This window comes from Bufo gargarizans, chromosome 2 (genome assembly GCF_014858855.1).
Source record: "Bufo gargarizans isolate SCDJY-AF-19 chromosome 2, ASM1485885v1, whole genome shotgun sequence".
In the NCBI taxonomy this organism is placed as follows: Eukaryota; Metazoa; Chordata; class Amphibia; order Anura; family Bufonidae; genus Bufo; species Bufo gargarizans.
This window is the reverse complement of record NC_058081.1, coordinates 311,007,761-311,034,115: the sequence shown is the minus strand read 5'-3', so window position 1 is coordinate 311,034,115 and position 26,355 is coordinate 311,007,761. Positions and strand designations below refer to the sequence as shown.

Genomic DNA, 26,355 nt, shown 5'->3' with positions numbered 1-26,355 from the left:
TGGCCTACGCACACCCCAGTCCCATTCAAGTGAACAACGCTAGGTTGCAATACCAAGCACAGCCGCCATGCAATGGACATCACAGTGCTTGGTATGCTGTGAGAAGGACACGTCGCTTACTGGAGCGCCCCAGTCTCTTCAAACAGCTGATTGGCGGTGATGATCTATCCTGATGATAGGTCATTCATTTTAAACACCTGGAAAGCCCCTTTAAATTAGAAAGATCTAGTCTAAGATTTTGATAAAATTATTTTATAGGTTAACCCAAAGTAAAGGATTTTTGTTATTTGCTAATTACCGTATTTTTCGCTTTATAAGAGGCACTTTTTTCCCCACAAAAGTGAGGGGGGGAATGGCCATGTGTCTTATAAAGCGAATACTAGTGAGCGCTTCTATTATGGAAGCGATCACTAGTATGAATTATGTACTGGTAGAGGAGAGTGAAGGCCACAAGCGCTTGTAGTACTTACCCTCCTCGGTCTTCCTTGCTGGGGCCGGCGCAGCACTGTTCTGACCGCGTACAGCGTCAGGACGTAGTGGAGAGGAGCCGCGGCGCAGGACAGGTAAGAGATGGTTTTTATTTTAATCTGATCTGAGGTCTGATGGGGGTCTCACTATCTGGGCTGATGGGAGTCTCACTATCTGGGCTGATCTGAGGTCTGATGGGGGTCTCACTGTGTGGGCTGATCTGAGGTCTGATGGGGTCTCCCTATGTGGGCTGATGGGGGTTTCACTATGTGGGCTGATCTGAGATCTGATGAGGGTCTCACTATCTGGGCTGATGGGGTCTCACTATGTGGGCTGATATAAGGTCTGATGGGGTTCTGACATGAAGGGCTGATCTGATGTCCTGTTATTTATGGGGATCTGATCTGAGGTCTGATGAAAAATATTTTTTTCTTATTTTCCTCCTTAAACCTAGGATGCATCTTATCATCGGGTGCGTCTTATAAAGCGTAAAAATACAGTATATCTTTAAATAATAAAGGAAGCATTATAAGACAGAATCAACTAAAACAGTATATACTGAATATGAGGTTCAGTCTCACTATTTTATGGGATATCCTGTTCCCTTCAAATCTCTGCATATAAGTATAGAACATATCAATGAAAAAAAAAAAAAAGATTTTAAAAAATAGTGTACTTCTAAAGACCTAAAGAAATGAGTCCTAAAAACAGGCACACATGTGTTCAAATAGAACGCAATCTCAAAATTTTAGAAAAAAAAATGACGTGAATCATTGTCACTGACTCATATTTAAAATGCCAACCCTGGTAAGAAAGCTGGAAAACAAATGATACATTAACCTGTGGGCACCTCCAGGGTGATGTCTTACCTGTTGAAAGCCATGCTGGCCCAGTGAAGGCTCCAGGGTAAATTTCAGCTTGGTGTCCACACCTGCAGGACAGGAGAGAAAGGTTACCTCCACGGTAAGGACATACAAGAGTGAGAAGCCCTCAGCAAGGCAGGTGCGGCGCCCTGAGCGGAGGCAGCAGAGAGGGGCGCTGTCCAGTGCTGAACCCCCGGCAGCACAGCGCCTCAGAACAAGGGCCGTCTTTTACCAGGCGTCTCCATCACGCAGCTCCTCTTCCGGCCTCCCTCGCACCAGCCAAGCCGGGGTTAAGCCTGGATTAGTGAGAACTGCTTCACCTGGCTCCAGGGTGCAGAGCAGGCGGGGGGCCGTCCTGGAGATGCAGCTCCTCTTCTTCAGCACGCTGCTGAGGATGTTGCCCACTCCTCCTCCGCCAGCATTCTGCCTCTTCAAGCCTTTGCCCCCTCGCCTCAGGCTGCAGGACAGCTTCTCCTGCCTCATCTGTAGGACGGATGTCAGACGTGCTCTCTCACATAAATGACGCACATGCGGCGGTCGCGGCCGCACCGTGTGACGGGATGGATGCTCGCTTTGTGGAGGAGATCTGCAGTGCAGAGGCGGCGGAGAGAGCATGTACGGATGAGGAGGAGCGCCCCACCTCCCAGCAGTGGTAGAAGCCTCCTCCTAATGGCACCGCACATCTGCTTATGGAGGCTAGGCATCATTACACTACAGGCAAGGGAAGCCAATAGACCTAGATATCCGGATTTACTGATCCTATACATCCTACAGATGTAGAGGATACATGTGCTGCACCGATACACGCTTTTCTCTGACTCTGTAACTACTGGTTGGATTACTTTCACACAGATTTGTACCCCAGAATTGAGACACCATTTTGGAGTAAAATGGTGCACCCCTTTTAAGTGAAGCTCCACCCACCGACAGTGAGTGACGGGATTCATTTAAGCCACGCCTCTTTTCATGCAGTACAGTATCTATGCTCTCCATACCCTGCTATGGCACAAGACCCTTAGGCTGGGTTCAGACCTGAGCGTTCTGAAACGAGCGCTCTGTATGCGCGATTGTACGGGCGTTTACAATCGCGCATACAGAGACAGGCGTGCACACATTGTCGCGCGTTCCCGAATATCTCTGTGCGGGAACGCGCGACAAACGCCCAAAAAAAAGCTCAAGCACTTGTTTGAGCGTCGGGCGTTTTACAGCGCGATCGTACGTGCTGTAAAACGCCCAGGTGAGAACCATTCCCATAGGGAATCATTGGTTCTTGCCTGTTGTGCGTTTTACAGCGCGTAGGAACGCGCTGTAAAACGCTCAGGTGTGAACCCAGCCTTAAAGGGACACGTCCATCAGAAAGGGACACCTACTAAAGTGTTTACGTTAAAAAAAAGTCGTAGATCGTGGTGCAAGCTATAATTCCACAATCATTTCTGACTTTTCACTTGTCTTGCACTTTGTAAAAGTGGAAAGAAAGGTAGGTGGGGAGAGGTCGGGGCAGCCTTCCAGATTTACTATAATTTATAGTTTCTGGCATAAATACTCATAGCTGGCGTAGCTTTGAAAGTCTGGCACCTGGACCACAAGGAAAAGCGCCAAATTTATGAAGAGGCCTGTGCATACCAAGACTGGCGGTTGTAATGCCAGTATTAGTACATCCCCTCATTATTCATTAAACACATTTTTAAAGAATGATTGGCTGTTTTTCTTTTTCAGTACTATGCCATTAAAAATTATATATATTATAAAATATTGTCATTTTTAGCAGTCAGCACAGAGATAAAACTCATAGATGTAGCCAAACTAAAATGGACTCTGATAACACGTTACAGTGACAAAAGCCATTGAAATCCATTGAAAAAGTCAATTGACATTTTTTTTTAACATTGATTACTTAAAGAGGCCCTTTCACTAGTTTAAAACTAACTATATCAGTGGGCAGAGCGGCGCCCAGGGGTCCCCCTGCACTTACTAGTATGTCTGGGCGTCGCTCCGTTCGCCCGGTATAGGCTCCGGTGTCTGCAGCTTCCTCTGTTGTACTGGGAGTCCCAGGCCATGAGCTGTGCGCTGCGATTGGCCAGCACTGCAGCAAGGGACACACCTAATACAAAAACTCCGCCCAGTACAACAGAGGGAGCTGCCTATACCGGGCGAACGGAGCGGCGCCCAGACATACTAGTAAGTGCAGGGGGACCCCTGGGCGCCGCTCTGCCCACTGATATAGTTAGTTTTTAAACTAGTGAAAGGTCCTCTTTATCAGTGGGCAGAGCGGCGCCCAGGGGTCCCCCTGAACTTACTAGTATGTCTGGGCACCGCTCCGTTCGCCCGGTATTGGCAGCTCCCTCTGTTGTACTGGGCGGAGTTTTTGTATTAGGTGTGTCCCTTGCTGCAGTGCTGGCCAATCGCAGCGCACAGCTCATGGCCTGGGACTCCCAGTACAACAGAGGGAGCTGCAGACACCGGAGCCTATACCGGGCGAACGGAGCGGCGCCCAGACATACTAGTAAGTGCAGGGGGACTCCTGGCCGCCGCTCTGCCCACTGATATAGTTAGTTTTTAAACTAGTGAAAGGTCCTCTTTTATGCGTTAACTATCAATTTTAGCTTGGCTGCATCTGCATATAGACGGTTAATCCATTGTCAGTTTACAGCAGCTGTTATGGAAGGATGTTACCTGCTAGTATAATAGTAGATTGTAGAATTAGAATAACACTATGACAGCTCTATTGTTCTATGGATAGGTCTAGATAAAGGTGTCCACAGAAGAGCATTGCACTTATCAGGGTAATATGTGGTGCTCTAATGGAGTCACTCATCCCCCTACCCTCTCTGGCCCCAGTGAATGGTCTGACAGAGTCAGATGAGGCTGTTCGCTGTGCTAGAAGTCCTTATGAAGGCAGAATTTAAGAGCCAGGAAAGGAAGTAGAATACATGGCGTGACTTCAAAAAATTATATCCAAAAAATGATCTTAAAAAGCACATAGAAAGTTTACATGTAAGCTGTTACAGTAATACAAAAAGACGGCAGTGTTCCTTTAAAGCAGGGGTGCACAACCTGCGGCCCGGGGGCCACATGTGGCCCTTGATACCATTCTGTCCAGCCCCCAACTATCTGGTGACATACGTGTATGTCTATGTCTTGTGGCTCCTCACATGTATTTTTCATGTATTCACCCATTAGATGGGAGTCCTGGAAGTGTAACCAGACATTACTGTATGTTCAAAATGCCATAAATACTGTGTTTTAGTTGGTAATACCCCTTTAAATTTTATTTTCGGCCCTTGTCATAGGTTCAGTCTGGCAATGTGTCCCCCAACCAGAAAATGTTGTGCACCCCTGCTTTAAAGCAACTGCACCTCCTGACCCATAAGGCTATATATATCACAGTGCAGTCCTAATGGTTTCTAAAAAGGGCTCTGGAAATGGCAATTGAATGTTAGTCATTCTAGTGAACGGCAGAAAGCAGACAGGACATTATTGTGATCGGCAGGGCTCGCACTCTGCAGTAGTCCACCAATATCTGTCTTTTCTGGAGCAGCCCATAAAGAAATAACACTGCTGATCATAATTAGAGGCCTGTTCAAAGGAAAGGATCATTTACACACACACATCCAGTGATAAAATATGGAGAAACTATTCACACTTAGCAGAGATTTTCTTTCTGAATTAATTTGTGGCAACACCTTTCCATGAAAAGCGACATACCAGCTTAAGTGTTAAAGCAATCCTCGACAGCTTCTATAGCTAGCACACCATCATATGTTTTGCACAGTGTGCTAGATACTGTTTATTGCTTTGTCCAGAGAATGTGAGGCATCATCACTAATCTCCCCATCTACGTCCTCTTCACACTGCATACAGTATCAGTACTGCATCCACCGAAAGGCACAGGACAGGGATACAAACAGCCAAGGACCTCCTGACGCGGATTGTTGACATGCCGGTATTCAGCACATGACCACTGCAGCCAATCACTGTCCTCAGCAGTCTAACTCTGGGGATAGTGATTGTAGCAGTGATTCTCCGTATATCTTCACTTTACTGCACACATCAGAGTCTGGCTGGTAGTGTGACGTTCCATCCATAGCCACATGCACCTCAGCAGTGATGTGTCCCCAAGCGCATGTGACCACAGAGGCTCACTCAATATACCCTTAACCCCTTCAATCACCATGACGTACCGGTACAGGGGATGTATGGAGCGGGCTTCTGCAGTGAGCCTGCTCAATATGCAGCGGGTGCAAGTCTGGGTCTCATAGACGAACTGTCAGTGTGAAACTGACAGCTCAGTGCAATACAATACAGCATGTACTGTACTGCATTGTAAAATGGATTGGACTCTGAAAAGATGAAGTCCCATAGTGGGACAAAAATCAAAAGTTAACATTTTTATTTATATTTATAAAGCACTTCTCTCATCAAGCTATTTATAATTAAAATAAAAGATAAACATATCAGGTATAGCCGGCTCTATAAAAATATTACATGATATATTGTCAGGGGAATGACGTAAAAAAATAAATCAAACGGATGCCAAATCTATCGAGTGATCAAAATGGATACCAATGATAACATCACCTCATCCCACCAAGAAAACAAGTCCCCAGACAAGACCATCACTAGAAAAATAAATAAAAAATGGCTTTTTTCTTGCACAGTGTATGCCACAATAACAAAACCCATAAAGCAATGGCAGAGTTGCTGCCTTTTCTTTATCCGGCTTCCAAAAAAGTGACCAAAAAGTTCTATGTGCCCCAAAATAAAACCAATGATAATGGCAACTGATCCTGCAAAAAAAAAAAAAAAAAAAACCCTTACACAGCTCTGCCAAGAAAAAAAAAAAAAAAACACAAGAGGCTGCTCAATAGCAACATGGTGTGCAAAACCAATCCATCAAAATCTGCACTGCAAAAACCAAAAGGTGGTCTCCCTTCTGAACCCATGTGTTTCAGATGGCACAGGCTATTGGGCACTGAAATGCCATATTAGTGTAAGGCCTCATGCACACGACCATGCCGTTTTTTGTGGTCCGCAAACCGTGGATCCGCAAAAAACGGAAGACACCCGCGTGCCTTCCGCAATTTGCAGAACGGAACGGGCAGCCGTCAATATAATGCCTATTCTTGTCCGCAAAGCGCGGACAAGAATAGGACACGTTATATTTTTTTTAGCGGAGCAACGGATGTGGACAGCACACGGAGTGCTGTCCGCATCTTTTGCGGCCCCATTGAAGTGAATGGGTCCGCATCAGAGCCGCCAAAACGGACCCAAACAACGGTCGTGTGCATGAGGCCTTAGGCTACTTTCGCACTAGCGTTTTTGCTGGATCCGGCAGGGTTCAGCAAAAACGCTTCCGTTACTGATAATACAACGATCTGCATCCGTTATGAACTGATCCGTTTGTGTTAGGCCCCTTTCACACGAGCGAGTTTTCCGCGCGGGTGACGTGAACTCATAGCACCCACACTGAATCCTGACCCATTCATTTTAATGGGTCTGTATACATGAGCATTGTTTTTCACACATCAGTTCTGCGTTGCGTGAAAATCGCAGCATGTTCTATATTCAGCGTTTTTCACGCAGCCCTGGTCCCATAAAAGTGAATGGGGCTGCGTGAAAAACGCATTGCATCTGCAAGCAAGTGCAGGTGCGATGCATTTTTCACTGATGGTTGCTAAGAGATGTTGTTTGTAAACCTTCAGTTTTTTATCACGCGCGTGAAAAACGCATCAAAATGCATTGCACCCGCGCGGAAAAAACTGAACAACTGAACGCAATCGAAGACAAAACTGACTGAACTTACTTGCAAAGTGGTGCGAGTTTCACTGAACGCATTCGGACCTAATCCGTCACGCTCGTGTGAAAGGGGCCTTATCTATAACATTGCCAAGACAGATCCGTCATGAACTCCATTGAAAGTCAATGGGGGACGGATCAATTTTCAATTGTGTCATTGACTTGCATTGGGGTCATGCCGGGTCTGTCTTGATCAGTTTCCCAGGATGGAAAGCAAAATACAACATGTTGCTGTTTGCTCTCCGGTATGGAAACGCAACTAAACGGAACGGAATGCATTCTGGAGCATCCCGTTGAGTTCAGTTCAGTTTTGTCCGTATTGACAATGAATGGGGACAAAACTGAAGCTTTTTTTTTCCAGTATTGAGCCCCTATGACGGATCTCCATACCGGAAAACTAAAATGCTAGTGTAAAAGTAGCCTAAAACTTTCCATTTTCATTTTGCATGGTCCCCTGCTCATTAATTTCTGCAAAACACCTGTGGGGTCAAAATACTCACTCCATCCCTTAATAAATAGCTTGATGGGCAGGTGGAGTTTCCAAAATAGGGTCAGTTTTTGGATGTTCCAATTGTTTCACCCCAGAGCCTCTACGGTTGTCTGCACCAGATGCGTAAAAAAAACATACTGGGCCTCAGATACGCATGGTGCGCTTTTAATCCTGAGCCCTGTTGTATGTCCAGGCAAAAAACTAGAGCCACATGTAGGGTGTAAGTTAAAAGAAAACAAGAAACATAGCATAACAAGAGGGCTTGCTTTTCAGACTGGCGCACAATGGGCACAACATATTGAGCAGTGAATTGGCATATGTGTGCTAAATTGCAATTTTCACTTTGCACCATCTGCAGTGATTTCTTGGAGGTTTCTTTTTTTCACCTTAGAGCCTCTGCTGTATAAATCACCAAACTTAGGCCTCAAATTCACTTGGCACTCTTTCTCTTCTGAACCCTGTGGTCTGGTGAAACAGAGCAGTTTTTTACCAAATATGGGGTTTTGTCGTGGGTAAACAATTGAGTGGTGCTTTTTCTCCCATAACCCTTCTGAAACTAGAAAATCTGGGGTTAAAACAACATTTTCCCAGCCAAGTGTTTCTAAATTCGACGAAAGCGCCTGTGGGGTCAAGGCACTCACTAACACAGTGTAGTTTCGACATGGAGCCTGAAAACCATTCAATAAAAATCTGCCCTCCAAAAGCCATAAGGCCCCTTTCACACAAGCGAGTTTTCCACGCGGTTAAGATGCATGACGTGAACGCATAGCATCCGCGCTGAATCCTGACCCATTCATTTCAATGGGTCTGTGTACATTTTTTTTAACGCATCAGTTCTGCGTTGCGCGAGAATCACAGCATGTTCTATGTTCTGCGTTTTTCACGCAGCCCTGGCCCCTATAGAAGTGAATGGGGCTTTAGTGAAAAACTCATTGCATCCAGATGTAACCTGGATGCAGTTCGAGCGCAATGCGTCTTTCGCTGATGGTTGATAGGAGATGTTGTTTGTTTTTTTACCAGCGTGAAAAACACTTCAAAATGGATTGCACTTCAAAACTGAACGCAATCGCAGAAAAAAACTGACTGAACTTGCTTGCAAAATGGTGCGAGTTTCACTGAACGCACCCTGAGCCAATCCGTATCATTCATGTGAAAGGGGCCTAAGTCTTTTTGTGCCCATACAGCAGTTTACGACCACATATGGGGTGTTTTTTTTATAAACTGTAGAATCAGAGTAATAAATATTTAGGTTTGTTTTGCTGTTAACCTTGCTGAGTTACAGGGGGGGGGGGAGATTCAAATGGAAAATCTGCACACAAAAAAAAAAAAAAAGTAAAATTTTGACATTTCGCCTCCATTTTCTTTTAATTCGTGTGGAGCATCTAAAGGGTTAACACCGTTTGTAAAATCAGTTTTGAATAAATTGTGGGATGTAGCTTCTAAAATAGGTTTATTTATGGGTGGTTTCTATTAAAGGGTTTTTACCACCTCATTTTGACCTGATTAGCTGTCAGACACTAGCGATCTGCTAGTGTCTGCTGTACCTAACCATGCTATTGTAATCCCTTTCTCTGCAGCGGTTACCCTAAAAAACGAACTTTTATTGCTATGCAAATGAGCCTCTAGGTGCTATGGGGGCGTCTTTTCAGCACCTAGAGGCTCCATCTACTCACCCTGTATTCCACCCCGCTCGTCCGTTTTTTAGGGTAACAGCTGCAGAGAAAGGGATTACAATAGCATGGTTAGGTACAGCAGACACTAGCAGATCGCTAGTGTCTGACCGCTAATTAGGTCAAAATGTGGTGGTAGAAACCCTTTAAGTAAGCCCCACACAGTGGTTCACCTGATTAAACCGCCGGTTTTCTTTAGTGGAGTGACAGAAGCCCTTTAATTCTTATGTAGGCACTACAGTACCTATATAATATGGTATATACACTCACCTAATGAATTATTAGGAACACCATACTAATACGGTGTTGGACCCCCTTAATTCTACGTGGCATTGATTCAACAAGGTGCTGATAGCATTCTTTAGAAATGTTGGCCCATATTGAAAGGATAGCATCTTGCAGTTGATGGAGATTTGAGGGATGCACATCCAGGGCACGAAGCTCCCGTTCCACCACATCCCAAAGATGCTCTATTGGGTTGAGATCTGGTGACTGTGGGGGCCATTTTAGTACAGTGAACTCATTGTCATGTTCAAGAAACCAATTTGAAATGATTCGAGCTTTGTGACATGGTGCATTATCCTGCTGGAAGTAGCCAACAGAGGATGGGTACATGGTGGTCATGAAGGGATGGACATGGTCAGAAACAATGCTCGGGTAGCCCGTGGCATTTAAACGATGGCCAATTGGCACTAAGGGGCCTAAAGTGTGCCCAGAAAACCTCCCCCACACCATTACACCACCACCACCAGCCTGCACAGTGGTAACAAGGCATGATGGACACATGTTCTCATTCTGTTTACGCCAAATTCGGACTCTACCATTTGAATGTCTCAACAGAAATCGAGACTCATTAGACCAGGCAACATTTTTCCAGTCTTCAACAGTCCAATTTTGGTGAGCTTGTGCAAATTGTAGCCTCTTTTTCCTATTTGTAGTGGAGATGAGTGGTACCCGGTGGGGTCTTCTGCAGTTGTAGCCCATCCGCCTCAAGGTTGTGCGTGTTGTGACTTCACAAATGCTTTGCTGCATACCTCGGTTGTAACGAGTGGTTATTTCAGTCAACGTTGCTCTTCTATCGGCTTGAATCAGTCGGCCCATTCTCCTCTGACCTCTAGCTTCAACAAGGCATTTTTGCCCACAGGACTGCCGCATACTGGATGTTTTTCCCTTTTCACACCATTCTTTGTAAACCCTAGAAATGGTTGTGGTGGAAAATCCCAGTAACTGAGCAGATTGTGAAATACTCAGACCGGCCCATCTAGCACCAACAACCATGCCAAGCTCCTTTCTTTCCCATTCTGACATTCAGTTTGGAGTTCAGGAGATTGTCTTGACCAGGGCCACAACCCTACATGCATTAAAGCAACTGCCATGTGATTGGTTGACTAGATAATCGCATTAATGAGAAATAGAACAGGTGTTCCTAATAATTCTTTAGGCGAGTGTATAGTTGTATAAAATTGTATTATTTAGGTTTTCTCATCTTGGACAATGGGGGCATATCTCCTAAACGGAGCCCCGGAAGTGGTGGTGGGTGCACTGCGCATGCACAGCTACCCTTTATTAATTTCCATGGGGCCACCAAAAATAGCTGAGTGCTGGCTCAGCAATTTACGTCAGGCCTATAGAAGTGAAGGGCAGCGGTGGCTGGGCATGCACTCCCATTCACTTCTATGAGGAGCACGCTTGGTAGTGGCCAGACCAGAGTCCTCCAGTCACCACTTTGCCCGCTCTCGATATAGGTCCCAGCAGTGGGACCCGCACCTATCAGACAATGGGGGTATATCCTAGGGATATGTCCCCATTGTCTCAGATAAGAATACCCCTTTTAAACCACACCTCTGCCAACGACTTACAAACCTTAGTGGATTGAAAAGTTTTCTCCACCACATTTTTATCTTGCACTGCTAATGTGTTAATTAGTATATTGGGGACTATGGTGTAATATGTTGACCTTACAAATAGTTTATTCGTTTTATATATAAGCATTATATCGGGGTAAATGGACACATGTACGGCACTTTATAGTTTTCTCACTAACCACAGAACAGTTTAATTTAGGTTAGCATCTTTCAACACAACACAACTGAAATTCAGTTAGACTCAAAGAATTGGAAATAAACAGAATTAAATAAAAGAAACAGCGATGCACACATCATGCATTCTGTGCTGAGGTACTGTACCTTAAACCAATACAATGCCATGCTGCATGTCAATAAAACAAAGAGAGGACGTTAATAAAAATAAAAAATAAAATTTTTCAGGTAGGGCATTAAGACACCTTTTGTTTTTAATTCAAAAAGCCAACATATTTTAAAAGAAAGAGTTAAATAATAAAATATTTAGCTGTTTAGCGTTGAAACCCCCTTTAAAGGGAATGTGTCAGCAGAAAATTCACTGTTAGAACAGGCACCATTCCTTGTAGGGTTATTACTTTTAATCCGTATGCAAATGGGGAGCTAAGTGCATCGAGGGTGCACCTTGCCCCCTCCCCTGCCAGAAGCACCATATGGAGCAGCATACCGCGGCACATGGAGTCGCTGGGACTCCTGCGCAAGGATTTACAGACACGTTCTTCTAAACCTTATTCCCAGTGAATACTCACGACGTTTCTGGGAGACTGCCTGCAGGCATGCCGTGACAATGTCGCAGTTCTTCTGTACTTTGTGCTGAAGTCTATCCTTCTGCTTCAGCTGGCGGAGCAGCTTGGCAGACTGAACTCTAATGCGATGCTTAAGTTCTTCTCTTACGGCTTTCAATTCATTGCAATCTGTAGATAACAAATGCAGTAAGTTAGAAACAAATTCCACACAAACTACATGCACACACGTACAAAGCAAAATTAAAAACTGCATGGAAATTCACCACAAGGGGAATTTATTAAATACAATGGTATTTAATCAAGATGGTCACATTGCCATGTATTGCCTTTAAGTACATGGTGCAAATCAGCTGAAAAAAGTTAAAAATGCCATGTAAAAATATATATTTAGAAAGAAGAGCATACAAACATCACAGCGTCAGTGATAATGCCAGTAAGTGCAACACTTGACTTATGAGACCACTCATTGGCTGTATCGGTCAAGTTTTGGGATATTGGCACGTCATCACAGTCTGTAAAACAAATGCTGGCAGGCGGCTCCCAGAGCACCCAAGCTGCATGCACAAGGGATTGAGTAGGTGACTTTAAATAAAAATCTCAGACAACATCTAGAATGTCATAGAATAATAAACTACCATATACTCACATCTTTCTTGCAGCCCTGGTCCAGCACTCCCACTGCTGTTTCTTTTCAAACAGCAGCAGTGGCATGCATATGTCCTCTGCAGCCAATCACTATCCTTAGCTGTGTACAGCTAAAGACAGTAAGGTGCTAAATACAGGCAAGTCACTGTACACATCATGACTACTGTGACGTGCCTTGATTCGGCACCTCACTGCTGCAGCCAATCACGTGCTGTATCCTGAAGCGTTGCCACTGCTGTTTGAAAACAAGTACTGGGAGTACTGGACTGGTTACAGAGAACTGCGCTAGTGAAACGGGTGACTATATGTTAAAATATTGTAGGTGTTGTCCAAGATTTTTAATTAGCCTGGTCAAACATTAAACAATCCATTTAATGTAACTTTTTTCACCAATTGAAATGGCATATGAACTTGTATCACTTTTACATGTCGTTTGAATGAAAATCAAATACGGGCACAGTATTGTCCACATAAGTTAAACTATGACTGCATTAAATCATATTCAAAATGATTTATTCCAAGTTTCTGGAAGAGATGTTTCTCCAGATGTTCTTCAAAGCTCTGATTCAGCTAACTTTTGGAAATGCAATTGAAGTGAATGGAGAGAGCCGCACATGCGCAGCCACCTCTCAATTTCCAGCTGGGTGTGAAGGGGAGATGGGAGTACTCTTTAGTTGGCCACACACATAAGGCCTCTTGCACACAAACGTTTTTTTTTCCCCGTTTACGTTCCGGTTTTTGCATCCCGCAAATGGACCGTATACGGAACCATTAATTTCAATGTATCTGCCCAAAAAATGGAAGGTACTCTGTATGCCTTCAGTTACCATATTTCCGTTCCAGTCAAAGATAAAACATGTCCTATTATTGTCCGCATAACAGACAAGGATAGTACTGTTCTATCAGGGGCCAGCTGTTCTGTTCCGCAAAAAAAGTAATGCACACGGACGTCATCCGTATTTTTCGCGGATCCGTTTTTTGCAGACAGCAAAATACTGAAAAAGTCATACGGTCGTGTGCAAGAGGCCTTAGACTGATTCTCCCAACAACAAATGTTGGGGGCAAGAAAAGTTAGGCATGTTGGCTTTCAACATGTCTGATCTTTTTTTTTCTTGGATAGAGATAAGCCATTCACAAAACATGCGTGTTTGGCAAAACATGAATTTGTACAGTGGGGGTCAGGATAGACAGCTGTGGGCTGAACAAGAGTTCAAACAACAGTAATCTCATTTTTAAGGGAACTTTTAGTTCAGAGCCTCCAAATAAGTATTGCCATAGTATGTCCATCATGTATTGCCATAAACCGAGTATAAAAAAAATAATAATAACAACATGCCTTGTGTAAAAATCTACAATGAGGGCATTGCTAAGTGGGGTCATAAATTATAACAACTTTATTAGTGATGTGCGCCATAATGTGTGCACCAGGTACTGGTCTAAGGTAAGCGAGCTAAGGCCCCTTTCACACGAGCGAGTTTTCCCTGCGGGTGCAATGCGAGACGTGAACGCATAGCACCCGCACTGAATCCTGACCCATTCATTTCAATGGGTCTGTGTACATGAGCGTTTTTTTTACACACATCAGTTTTGCGTTGCATAAAAATCGCAGCATGTTCTATATTCTGCATTTTTCACGCAGCCCTGGCCCCATAGAAGTGAATGGGTCTTCAGTGAAAAACGCATTGCTTCTGCAAGCAAGTGCGGATGCGATGCGTTTTTCACTGATAGTTGTTAAGAAATGTTGTTTGTAAACCTTCAGTTTTTTATCACGCGCGTGAAAAACGTATCAAAATGCATTGCACCCAAGCGGAAAAAAAAATGAAGAACTGAACGCAGACTAAACTGACTGAACTTGCTTGCAAAATGGTGCGAGTTTCACTGAACGCATCTGGAGCCAATCCGTCATGCTCGTGTGAAAGAAGCCTAAGGCCCCTTTCACACGGGCGAGTTTTCCGTGCGGGTGCGATGCGTGCGGTGAAGGTATTGCACCCGCACTGAATCCTGACCCATTCATTTCTATGGGGCTGTGCACATGAGCGGTGATTTTCACGCATCACTTGTGCGTTGAGTGAAAATCGCAGCATGCTCTATATTGTCAGATTTTCACGCGACGCAGGCCCCATAGAAGTGAATGGGAAGCATGAAAATCGCATAGCATCCGCAAGCAAGTACGGATGCGGTGCGATTTTCATGCACGGTTGCTAGGAGACGATCGGGATGGAGACCCGATCATTATTATTTTCCCTTATAACATGGTTATAAGGGAAAATAATAGCATTCTGAATACAGAATGCATAGTAAAACAGCGCTAGAGGGGTTAAAAAATAAAATAAAATCTTGATCGCGAAGCCCGGCATCTCCTTGTGTCTCCTCTGCTGAACAGAACCTGGGGTGAGCATTAAATAGAGGTTAAGGGCCTTTGATGACGTCACTCCGGTCATCACATGGTCTTTTACCATGGTGAATCACCATGGTAAAAGATCATGTGACGTACCATGTGATGACCGGAGTGACGTCATGAAAGGTCCTTTACCCCTAGTTAATGCTCACCCCAGGTCCTGTTCAGCAGAGGAGACACAAGGAGATGCCGGGCTTCGCGATCAAGTGGACTAAGGTGAGTTAAAAAAAAATTTTAACCCCTCTAGCGCTGTTTTACTATGCATTCTGAATTCAGAAGGCTATTATTTTCCCTTATAACCATGTTATAAGGGAAAATAATACAATCTTCAGAACATCAATCCCAAGCCCGAACTTCTGTGAAGAAGTTCGGGTTTGGGTACCAAACATGCGCGATTTTTCTCACGTGAGTGCAACGCATGACAATGTTTTGCACTCGCGCGGAAAAATCGCGCATTTTCCCGCAACGCACCCGCTTCTTATCCGGGCAAAAAAACTGACGCCCGTGTGAAAGAGGCCTAAGAGGTGGCATAAGTTAAAGAAAAGCGTCTAATATTTTTCTCATGATGTGTGTGGTGATAGAGGGATTCAGATATAAAAATTATTGTTAGGAGTAGGCAACCCCTCCCTTTACATTCCTGTAGGGGGTCATCACCTCTTCCATGTCCTGTCCAGAGACAGATCAGGAAATTGTAGCAATAAAAAAACAGTAAGATGGAACTGCACAGAAACCAGAGACCCCTATCATAAAATGTGAAGATGTCAGATACCAGCGTTATACAGACCAGAACCGTTAGAAGAGTCAGGAAAAGTCTAGTTTCCTTTCCACCGAGGTCACACATGAAACCCCTATCTTGCAATATACATGGAATAGGGTTGTTTCGGGTATCGAACTTTCGATGCCCAATCAATACTTTTAGCCCGGTATCGATTTGCCTTTTATCGATACTAGGCTGTGCTACTGCACAGCCCATTATCAGGGAATATGCCACGCTGCTCTCAGCGCAGCCATGTTCCCATAGCAGCACGGGGAGAAGGAAGCAGTCTCTCCCTCCCCCTTTACTGCTACTGCTGCTGCTGCCTCCAATGAGAGTGCAGAAGGAGGGGGAGGGGCTGTGGCCACTGCACCACCAATGATAACTAACGTTTAATATACAACTACAGCCGGCGGCAGAAACACATTGCTGGCACCCTGCCTCTGACAGGGCGCTGCAATCCGCGGCAATTAACCCCTCAGGTGCGCCACCTGAGCGGTTAACTGCCGCGGATCGCAGCGCCCTGTCAGAGGCACGGTGTCGGCAATGTGTTTCTGCCGCCGGCTGTAGTTGTATATTAAACGTTAGTTATCATTGGTGGTGCAGTGCGCCCTCCCCCGCCCCCTCCACAGTATTAAAAACATTGGTGGCGCAGTGCTCCCTCCCCAGTATTAAAATCATTGGTGGCAGTGGCCACACAGTCCCCTCACCTCCTCTCATTGGTGGTGCAGTGGCAGCTTCTGATCGGAGTTCCAGCAGTGTAATCCTGGGGCTCTGATCGGTTACCATGGCAGCCAGGACGCTGTTGAAGCCCTGGACACCATGCTAACCTTGCTGCTGCTGTGTGTACTTTGCACAGGGCAGCAGGGAGAGTGTGACGTCCTATTCACCCTAATAGAGCTCTATCAGGGTGAATAGGACAAGGGATTAAAAGATCCCAGGTTCTAGCCCCTAAGGGGGAAATAGTTATTACATAAACTGAAAAAATATAATAAAATAATAATAATAATAATAATAATTAGAAATCACCCCCTTTCCCAATTTTATATATAAAATATATAAACAATAAATTAAATATTACATATCGCCACGTCCGAAAAGTCCAAACTATTAAAACCTTAAAAAATATCTCCTGTGAGTTGAACGCCATAAAAGGAAAGTCACCTTGTCCCCCCAAAAAATAGGATAGGACTGTTCGAATATGGGCCGGACGTTTTATTTTTTTTGCGTGGTATCGAGTATCGCAATACTTTTTTTATGGTATCGAAACCGAATTAAAATTTTGGTATGGAAACAACCCTACATGGAAGAAATAAGTGGACAAATCTGTATTTGCGCCACATGCTTCCTCCTGAGAACTCAGGCTATGTACAGTCAGGTCCATAAATATTAGGACATCAACATAATTCTAAAATTTATGGCTCTATACACTACCACAATGGATTTGAAATGAAACAAACAAAATGTGCTGTAACTACAGACGGTCAGCTTTAATTTGAGGGCATTTACATCCAAATCAGGTGAACGGTGTAGGAATTACAACAGTTTGCATATGTGCCTCCCACTTGTTAAGAGACCAAAAGTAACGGGACAGAATAATAATCATAAATCAAAAACTTTCACTTTTTAATACTTGGTTATAAATCCTTTGCAGTCAATTACAGCCTGAAGTCTGGAACGCATAGACATCACCAGACGCTGGGTTTCATCCCTGGTGATGCTCTGCCAGGCCTCTACTGCAACTGTCTTCAGTTCATGCTTGTTCATGGGGCATTTTCCCTTCAGTTTTGTCTTCAGCAAGTGAAATGCATGCTCAATCGGATTCAGGTCAGGTGATTGACTTGGCCATTGCATAACATTCCACTTCTTTCCCTTAAAAAACTCTTTGGTTGCTTTTGGTCATTGTCCATCTGCACTGTGAAGCGCCGTCCAATGAGTTCTGAAGCATTTGGCAGAATATGAGCAGATAATATTGCCCGAAACACTTCAGAATTCATCCTGCTGCTTTTGTCAGCAGTCACATCATCAATAAATACAAGAGAACCAGTTCCATTGGCAGCCATCCATGCCCACACCAGCCCATAACACTACCACCACCATGCTTCACTGATGAGGTGGTATACTTAGGATCATGAGCAGTTCCTTTCCTTCTCCATACTCTTCTCTTCCCATAACTCTGGTACAAGTTGATCTTGGTCTCATCTGTCCATAGGATCTTGTTCCAGAACTGTAAAGGCTTTTTTAGATGATGTTTGGCAAATTCTAAACTGGCTTTCCTGTTTTTGAGGCTCACCAATGGTTTACATCTTGTGGTGAACTCACTGTATTCACTCTGGTGGGCTTCTCTTGATTGTTGACTTTGACACTTATACACCTACCTCCTGGAGAGTGTTCTTGATCTGGCCAACTGTTGTGAGGGGCGTTTTCTTCACCAGGGAAAGAATTCTTCGATCATCCACCACAGTTGTTTTCCATGGTCTTCCGGGTCTTTTGGTGTTGCTGAGCTCACCGATTTGTTCCTTCTTTTTAAGAATGTTCCAAACAATTGTTTTGGCCACGCCAAATGTTTTTGCTATCTATCTTATGGGTTTGTTTCGTTTTTTCAGCCTAATGATGGCTTGCTTCACTGATAGTCACAGCTCTTTGGATCTCATTTTGAGAGTTGACAGCAACAGATTCCAAATGCAAATAGCACACTTGAAATGAACTCTGGACCTTTTATCTGCTCATTGTAATTGGGATAATGAGAGAACACCACACACCTGGCCATGGAACAGAAGCCAATTGTCCCGTTACTTTTGGTCTGATAACAATTGGGAGGCACATATGCAAACTGTTGTAATTCCTACACCATTCACCTGATTTGGATGTAAATACCCTCAAATTAAAAGCTTACAGTCTGCAGTCTCTAGTACGTTTCATTTCAAATCCATTGTGGTGGTGTATAGAGCCAAAAATCCTAGAATTGTGTCGATGTCCCAATATTTATGGACCTGACTGTATATGCTTCCATGGTATTAAAACCAAATAGATCCCAGCTTAGTAACAGGGAACAATTAGATAACTCCAGCTATCCTGCCATTATCTCCGCCATGTTTGGTACGCACGTGTGCAGGACATTCGGACGGAGTCGATGAAGGTAATATGAAATTGCAAGGGTGAATACCCAAAAAGATATTTCAATACAAAGAGTTTAAGGCAGACTTGGTTACCAGGAAGTGGTCGTACAAAATATCATGAAAGGTCATTACCATACTCCCTGGCCTCCTCCGACATCACAGTTTAGGGAGGTGATGGTGCTATAGAATATTGAGACCAAATGTATACTTGCTTATTGAGAACTATACTTTAGCTAAAATGGCGGCCAGGCACCCAGCCAATGCCTAGAACAAGAAGCTTACTTTCATGCTTCATTATGTACCTCAAGCTTATGTACCTGTTTCTGTTCATCTCAAGCAAGCAGCCTTCCCCATCTGGAAGGGGGAGGGGGGAACTTCCTATTGCACATAGATGTGACAGAAAATCCAGAGTTTATAGCCAATAGAAAAGATATATGCCACCTTACACCCCCCACTCCTTTCGGTTCTATATTTGCTGTCCTATATACTGTCTGCTGTTCCGCAATAAACCAGAGATCTTGCTTTGACTCCCAGCTTTGTGTGTGCCGGTTTGATCTTTCCGTGCAGGTATTCATTTAACATTGATTTGGAGCAGTACATCAACCGAACTGGCAGTTTGACCAGATCCAACGTGGGGCTCGAGGATAAGATCCCCTGATCCGGCACCCCCGATGACCAGATGAGGAGGACCTTACTAACGGACACCGGGACTGCAGGCCCGTGATAAGAGGTAAGAAAACGGTCTTAACTTACCTCCATGTGTCCTTTGGTGTAGTCCATCCGTGCCTGTCTGAGGGAGGGGTGCCGTGTCAGCTTGGGGCGTCCTCGAGGGCATGAAAGTAAAAACCCCATGTGTTTTAAAGTCTTAATGTACTGTGTTTAAAAACTGTAAAGACTCTGTTGACAAGTATCACTGACAGAGACAGAGAGTTCTCCTATTTGCCTGTATCGGAGTGCAGCCCGGTTGTCTGACTCGATCACAGAAGAGGGAAGAGAGGTCCGCAGCAGCCCAGAGGTGTGCTTGTCTGGTACTCAAAGCTTCATCAGGTCCAGTGATTACGCTATACAGAGGTCTCTAGACGGCTCCAGTAGGTGCGAGAGACGATTGGACATTACGCAAGGGTTCTTTCTTGATGTATTGTGGTTTATTGTTTTTAATGTGTGACCCTTTGTAACGGAAACACAGACTGATATAAATCCAAAGGTCTTCTAAAGTGCCTGTGTCAATCGGTCACCCCGGCGTTGTGACCGAGAGACGACAGTAGGGAGGAGACCGGCCAGTGTCTACTCAGAGTGTGTGGGACATTAGGCTCAACGTGTTACATCAGGTTTCTGTGTTGTCCAGAACAAAAGTGAAGGATCTAGAAGAAGGGAAATGAGGAAAGTGTCCCGAAGGGCTACTGTTCACCCGAACAGTACGTGGTGGACCGGAGAGGCAAACGCCATGTTAAATGTTTAAGCAAGTTAGAAAAATTGGATAACATACCAAAAGGTGGCAAAGTGCGCCCGGCTATGTGGCAGACGTTGTTGAATGAGAAAAGAGGGAAGCTGGAGGATGAAAGGTTAATAGATACCATCCGTGTGTGGTTGGACTGTAGTAAGGAAAGACGGGGGAGAACTAAATTGTGATTAAAGCAGCAAGAGATACTACTGTAAACCCGATATACTAACTGGGCGTGAGCAGCCACCACCCTATAATGGCGCTGTCAGACAGGAAAAAGGCTGGACTTGTAAAGTGTGCGGTCAACAAAATTACGACTCTGGTAATACATGCCTAGCCTGTGGTGCTCCACGCCCCCACATAACCACACCTCTGTAGTTCCCCAGCACGTCTCATCAGTCCCTGCTACGGCAGCATCTTTTCCACAGCGAACGCCCATGGCTGGACCTTTAATATCCTTTGGCCCGGATCCCCCCGTCACCCCTAGTGTCCCGTTGGACTCTACGCTGTACCCGATGATGAACCCGGATGGCACTTTCACGACTCCCCGTCAGTGGATCCTCACTCCTTATATATGGGATACACCCGCCCACATTCCTCCATTTTCCTTGTGGGTTTATTACTATATGGAGTGGATTTCACCTCTGTGGAGTGGGTTCCCATACTTGGTAAACTAATAATGCATACATTTGTAAATCATTGCATAAGGTTAAAACAATAAAATAATCCCCTTAACAATTCAATGCCCTAACACTTAAAAATACATTTAAAAAAAATCGATAATGGAGAAGACTGCAAGGTCCTACATCTATATAATGAAAAACCGCACTAAAAACGCATCAAAAACAAGAAGTACACTGCGTTTTCTGTGCTATTTTCATTTTGAAGAAGTGATCTTTATCCAGCGATGCTGTGATATTCATCCAAAACAGATGGCAGGGATGATTTAATATTTTTTTTTTTTTTCTTCATGGTAATGCAAACGGATCCGTTTTGACTTTACATTGAAAGTCAATGGGGGACGGATCCGTTTGAAAATTGAGCCATATAGTGTCAAATTCAAACGGATCCGTCCCCATTGACTTCCATTGTAAGTCTAGACGGATCCGTTTGCCTCCGCACAGCCAGGCGGACACCCGAACGCTGCAAGCAGCGTTCAGGTGTACGCCTGCTGAGCGGAGCGGAGGACAGACGGAGCCATACTGATGCATTCTGAGCGGATCCGCATCCACTCAGAATGCATTAGGGCTGGACGGATCCGTTCGGGGCCGCTTGTGAGAGCCTTTAAACGGAACTCACAAGCGGACACCCGAACGCTAGTGTGAAAGTAGCCTTAATGTTGTTGTCTGCTAACCATTTCTTCACTATTTTTGCTTTGTGTTTTGGGTCATTGTCATGCTGAAATGTCCACTGGTGCCCAAGGCCAAGTTTCTCTGCAAACTGCCTGATGTTGTTGAGAATCCTCATGTATTGCTCTTTTTTCATGGTGCCGTTTACTGTGATTAGGTTCCCTGGTCCATTGGCTGAAAAACACCCCCAAAGCATTAGGTTCCCACCACCATGTCTGACAGTGGGGATGGTGTTCTTTGGGTTGAAGGTTTCTCCTTTTTTTACACCAAATTAAGGAAACATCATTGTGACCAAACAATAAAATTTTTGTTTCATCTGACCATAACACGGAAGTCCAGAAGTCTTCTTCTTTGTCCAGATGAGCTTTTGCAAAGGCCAAGCGAGCTTTTGTGTGCCTTATTACTTGCTGGTTGAATAAAAGTAACTTTCAGTCAAGTCAAAATTTGCCTGGGGTATTAATAATTATGGGCAGCACTGTATGTCCTCTGTTCTGCAACCCTGGCAGTCCGATCACCCAGAAGTGGAACTCCTGCAATATGTGGATGACCTACTCCTCTGTGCAGTCTCTCCGCAAGTCTGCCTATCCATGTCTGTTTCACTTCTCCAGTTCCTGGCTTCTGCTGGCTGTCGAGTCTCACAAGCCAAATTACAGCTGTGTCTCCCCAAAGTTGTCTTCCTAGGTCACTGTATCTCTCAAGGTAGCAAGCACCTCACTGATGCCAGGAAAAAGGCCATCTCTGACATCAAACTCCCGGACACCCCTCATCAGCTGCAAACCTTTCTGGGCCTCAACTCCTACTGCAGACCCTGGATCCCTGATGCTTCAGTCCTAATGCAGCCCCTATATGACTGCATACCCCGCAATGCTACTACACCTTTCCAGATGACAATGGAGGCCGGAGAAGCCTTTCAGACATTGAAGACCGCCATTGCATCTGCCCCTGCTCTTGGCATCCCCAACTACAATCTTCCTTTCTGACTGTATATCATGGAACGTCAGGGCCATGCGACTGGAGTCCTTACTCAAACTCAAGGTGGCCGAAATAGTCCCTTGGGTTACTATTCTAAGCCCCCCTTTCCTGTGTCAGAGCAATCTGTTCTGCCAGCTCTCTTCTGGACATCACATCTGACGTTGTACTTGGTCAACCCCTCACTATTCTGTCCTTCAGCAGAGTCAACCTAAACACCTCACTGCACAACGCCACCTCTGGCTCCAGTGTAGACTGCTTCTGCCAGATGTCACCATTCAGAGATGCCACATCCTCAACCCTGCTGCACTCCCTTCCTCTTCCAAAGGGGTGGTATACTGGAGATTCTGAAGATTTTATTGATCTACATGCTGAAGAGGATCTTCAGGAAGAAGAACTATGGACCTCAACCGATTCTCTTTACAAGGAACAAAAACATGAGTGCATCGCAATGATGGAAGCTGAAGTAGGGACTCCACCATCAGTCCAAGACACTCCTCTGACAAACCTACATTGGACTCTCTTTGTGGATGGCTCAAGGTAGGCCGATGACAAGAGGGAAGTTCCATACAGGCATGGCAGTCACTAGTGAGCATGAGGCGCTGTGTGCAAGACTACTGCACCCAGCCCAGTCAGCACAGGAGGCTGAACTCATTGCCCTCACTGAAGCCTGCCTCATGGCAAAAGACTCTACAGCCAATATCTACACAGACTCTAGATATGCCTTTGGAGTAGTTCATGACTTGAGTAAAATGGAAGGCCTGGGATTACATCACAGCTGCAGGAACCCCAATCAAGAATGCTTCAGCAGTAGCGGCTCTAATGGCAGCAGTACTCCTGCCCACCCAAGTGGCAGTGATCAAGGTAAAGGCCCATACACGAGCTGACATCTGAGGCCAGAGGAAATGCCTTAGCTGACCAAGCAGCCAGAAAAGCAGCAGAGGAAGAGGAAAGAGTCCAATCAGACCAGATTATGGTAGCACAGGAAGACCTGGAACAAAAAGAAGTCACATGGGACCTACTGAAACAAATGCAGAAACAGGCCACTACCATGGAAAAGGAAACCTGGTTGAAAGAGTCAGCCCTTGAAGAAGAATCTGGACACAAGGAAAGAGAGTGTGCCTACCCAGAGCCCTCTATCCCCTAATAGCCTCAGTAGCTCATGGGCCCACCCACCAATCCAAAACCATCATAAAATAACTACTTAAAAAAATATGGGTGGCCACAGGAATCACCCCGCTCCTGGTAAGACATACCCAGTCTTGCCTCATCTGTGCCGAATGTAACCCCTGCAGAACTGAGCCCACGCCCCGGAAATGTCTCCCAAAGGACTTATATCCCTTTCAGAGGATACAAATCGACCACATCCAGATGCCAAAGGGTTTCAATATGTGCTAGTAATGATAGACTTGTTCTCTGGGTGGCCAAAAGCCTACCCCGTCCGAAACCAGACAGCAACCACCACTGCTAAGAAACTAATGCAAGGAAACTGTTTGCAGGTTCGGGGTACCTGGGGTCATTGAGAGTGATCAGGGCCCAGCATTCACTTCTAGTCTAACCCAAGAGGTCTACAAGATTGTAGGGTTTGTCTGGATGCCTGTGGTAAAAATCTGCAAGCAGCAGAGGGTGTACATTTGTTTTATAGCTCCTGTAACATGCCACGTGTCTTGAATAAGTGCGGTTGACACTTCTTCCCCCTCCGCCTCTTTAACTGTTTATTCACTCCAGTGCAAGTTTCAATTAACTAAACATGACACAAGGAAGGATTGACCCATGTTTTGCTCTGTAGCCAAGGGTTGTGAGGGGCATGAGCTGCTGTATCCCCTGTAGGGCATAAGGCCATATGATGAATTCATAGGAGTAGTGGCATCATTAGTCAATGTTAGTGACAATACCCATCAGATAGTGATGTCAAGTGCACGATAGGTGGTATTTTATAAATTGAGATGTAAAATGCATAGCTGCTAGAAAATCGGTGGCAAGAGGTGGGCCATGCTGAGAGCTAAGAAACATATGCTGGTGGGTCCTCTGAAGAGCACAAGTGCATGTGTTAATGTCACAATGCTGCATGAACTCACAGGGCCGTGATGTCATAACCTGCAAGTGACATTGACCAACATGCCTGTAAGATTACTGATAACGTCATAAATGTGATGATGTCACAGTTGTGCAAATATGTGGGATGATGTCACTGACCATGACATCCTAGGTGTCGGGGACATAGGCTGGTGGGTCGCTGGTATTGGAGCTTACTTTCAGAACAGAAGTACAATGGTACCAACATTGCGGATAAAGGGCATCTGTCAGCAGATTTGTACCCAAGACACTGCCTGACCTGTAACATGTGTGCTTGGCAGCTGAAGGCATCTGTGTTGGTTGAATGTTCATATGTGCCCACGCCCCCTGCACGTTTATTGACTTTAGGAGGTCAGGGGCAGATGTGATCACATTTGTACTGTCTGGCTTTGTTAAAGTGCAGAGGGCGAGGCAGTTGCATAGAGAGCAGAGCCTCTAGGTGTAATGGTAACACCCCTGTTGTCCCTAGACGTTCATTTGCATATATTAAAACTTCATTTTTCTCAGTAACACGGGCACATATGAACATGGGGCCAACACAGATGCCTTCAGCTGTGAACCTCACATGTAACAGGTCAGCCAGTTTTATAGGTACAAATCTGCTGACAGATGTCCTTTAAGTGGGGAGTTTTATAAAAAGCAGTGTGATAGTCTTTTTACATGGACCAAAAATCAGGGCAATTATCAGAGATGAGCTTTTGTAGAACCAAATAAATCGGCCTGTTTAAAGGGTGCCAGCAATGACCCAATTAATGAGCAAACACTTCATTGGGTGATCGTGTCTTTCATTTGGCATCTAAAATGATTGTTTCTGTGCAGCAGATCTTGCTGTATAAACATAGAGCTGCTGACCAGGAACAATTATTTTCAATGGGGACAATTTATCGCATTCCCTATAAAGTGGAGGCGATTCCTCAGTTTTAGCGCAGCTCTCATCTCCGCTGACAAGCAGGCAATTATTGGGAACGTTTGATTCCTTTATGCCTGAAGCACTGGTGTCACGGTCTCTAACGTGACAGGTGTCAGAAGATCTAAGAGACTGGATGCACATGATGTGATCTAACAGCCTCTTTGGTTTCACTGGTTTGTGTGTGGTTGCAGGTAATGACCACACCTCTTGTCTCAGGTGTAGCTTAGTGGGCATTCCAACTCCTCTATTTAGTCTGGCTTCACCCATCATGCTATGCAGTTGATAGCTTCAGTTTGGTATTGGAAGTGCTGGTGTGTGGTCCTCTTCTGAGTTCCTGCTCCTCCATTTACTTCAGAAGTTAAGTGTTACTTCCCTTTTATATTTAGTTGTTTCCCCTCTGTCTTTTGTTACTAGGCCCCAGGGAGACGCTGGTTCCTTCATATTGAAAGGAACAGGTCGTCTCAAGCCCTGACACTATTGAGTTACATAATTTAATTTAAAGAGCATCTGTCAACATGATCAACCCTATTAAACCAGGCATACTGCCTGCTAGAGTTGATCGTACTGATGCGCTGGAGCCAGAGCATATGACGGCACTCCTTCCCCGTTTCTGAATCCAGGGTGGCATTAGGGTGGAATGATGTAGTTGGCAGCACTTCTAGAGCGCAGGTGTCAGAAGACAAGGAAAGATGTCTTGCCCTGTCAATCAATGGAAGTGGAGAATGTACGGACCTTCGGAAAGTAGCTGTAGCAGTGCTCCTAGTGCTACAGCCAGACCCATGATGCTCCAACTAGCTCATTT

At 44.9% G+C, this 26,355-nt stretch overlaps 1 protein-coding gene across 4 annotated transcripts in view; it reads right to left on the bottom strand.

The window, feature by feature from the left end:
• Positions 1-26,355, bottom strand: part of TBC1D30 (TBC1 domain family member 30) — an 83,783-nt gene that overhangs the window by 38,801 nt on the left and 18,627 nt on the right. For 2 of the 4 annotated variants that reach the window (XM_044280486.1, XM_044280487.1), the window contains exons 3-4: positions 11,896-12,060; positions 1,338-1,399 (exon numbers count right to left, since the gene is read on the bottom strand). In XM_044280486.1, the coding sequence (XP_044136421.1) occupies positions 1,338-1,399; positions 11,896-12,060 (227 nt within the window). Of the gene's footprint in view, positions 1-1,337; positions 1,400-1,651; positions 2,400-11,895; positions 12,061-26,355 lie in introns of those variants that run through there. The other 2 variants (XM_044280489.1, XM_044280488.1) reach the window with 2 other exon arrangements.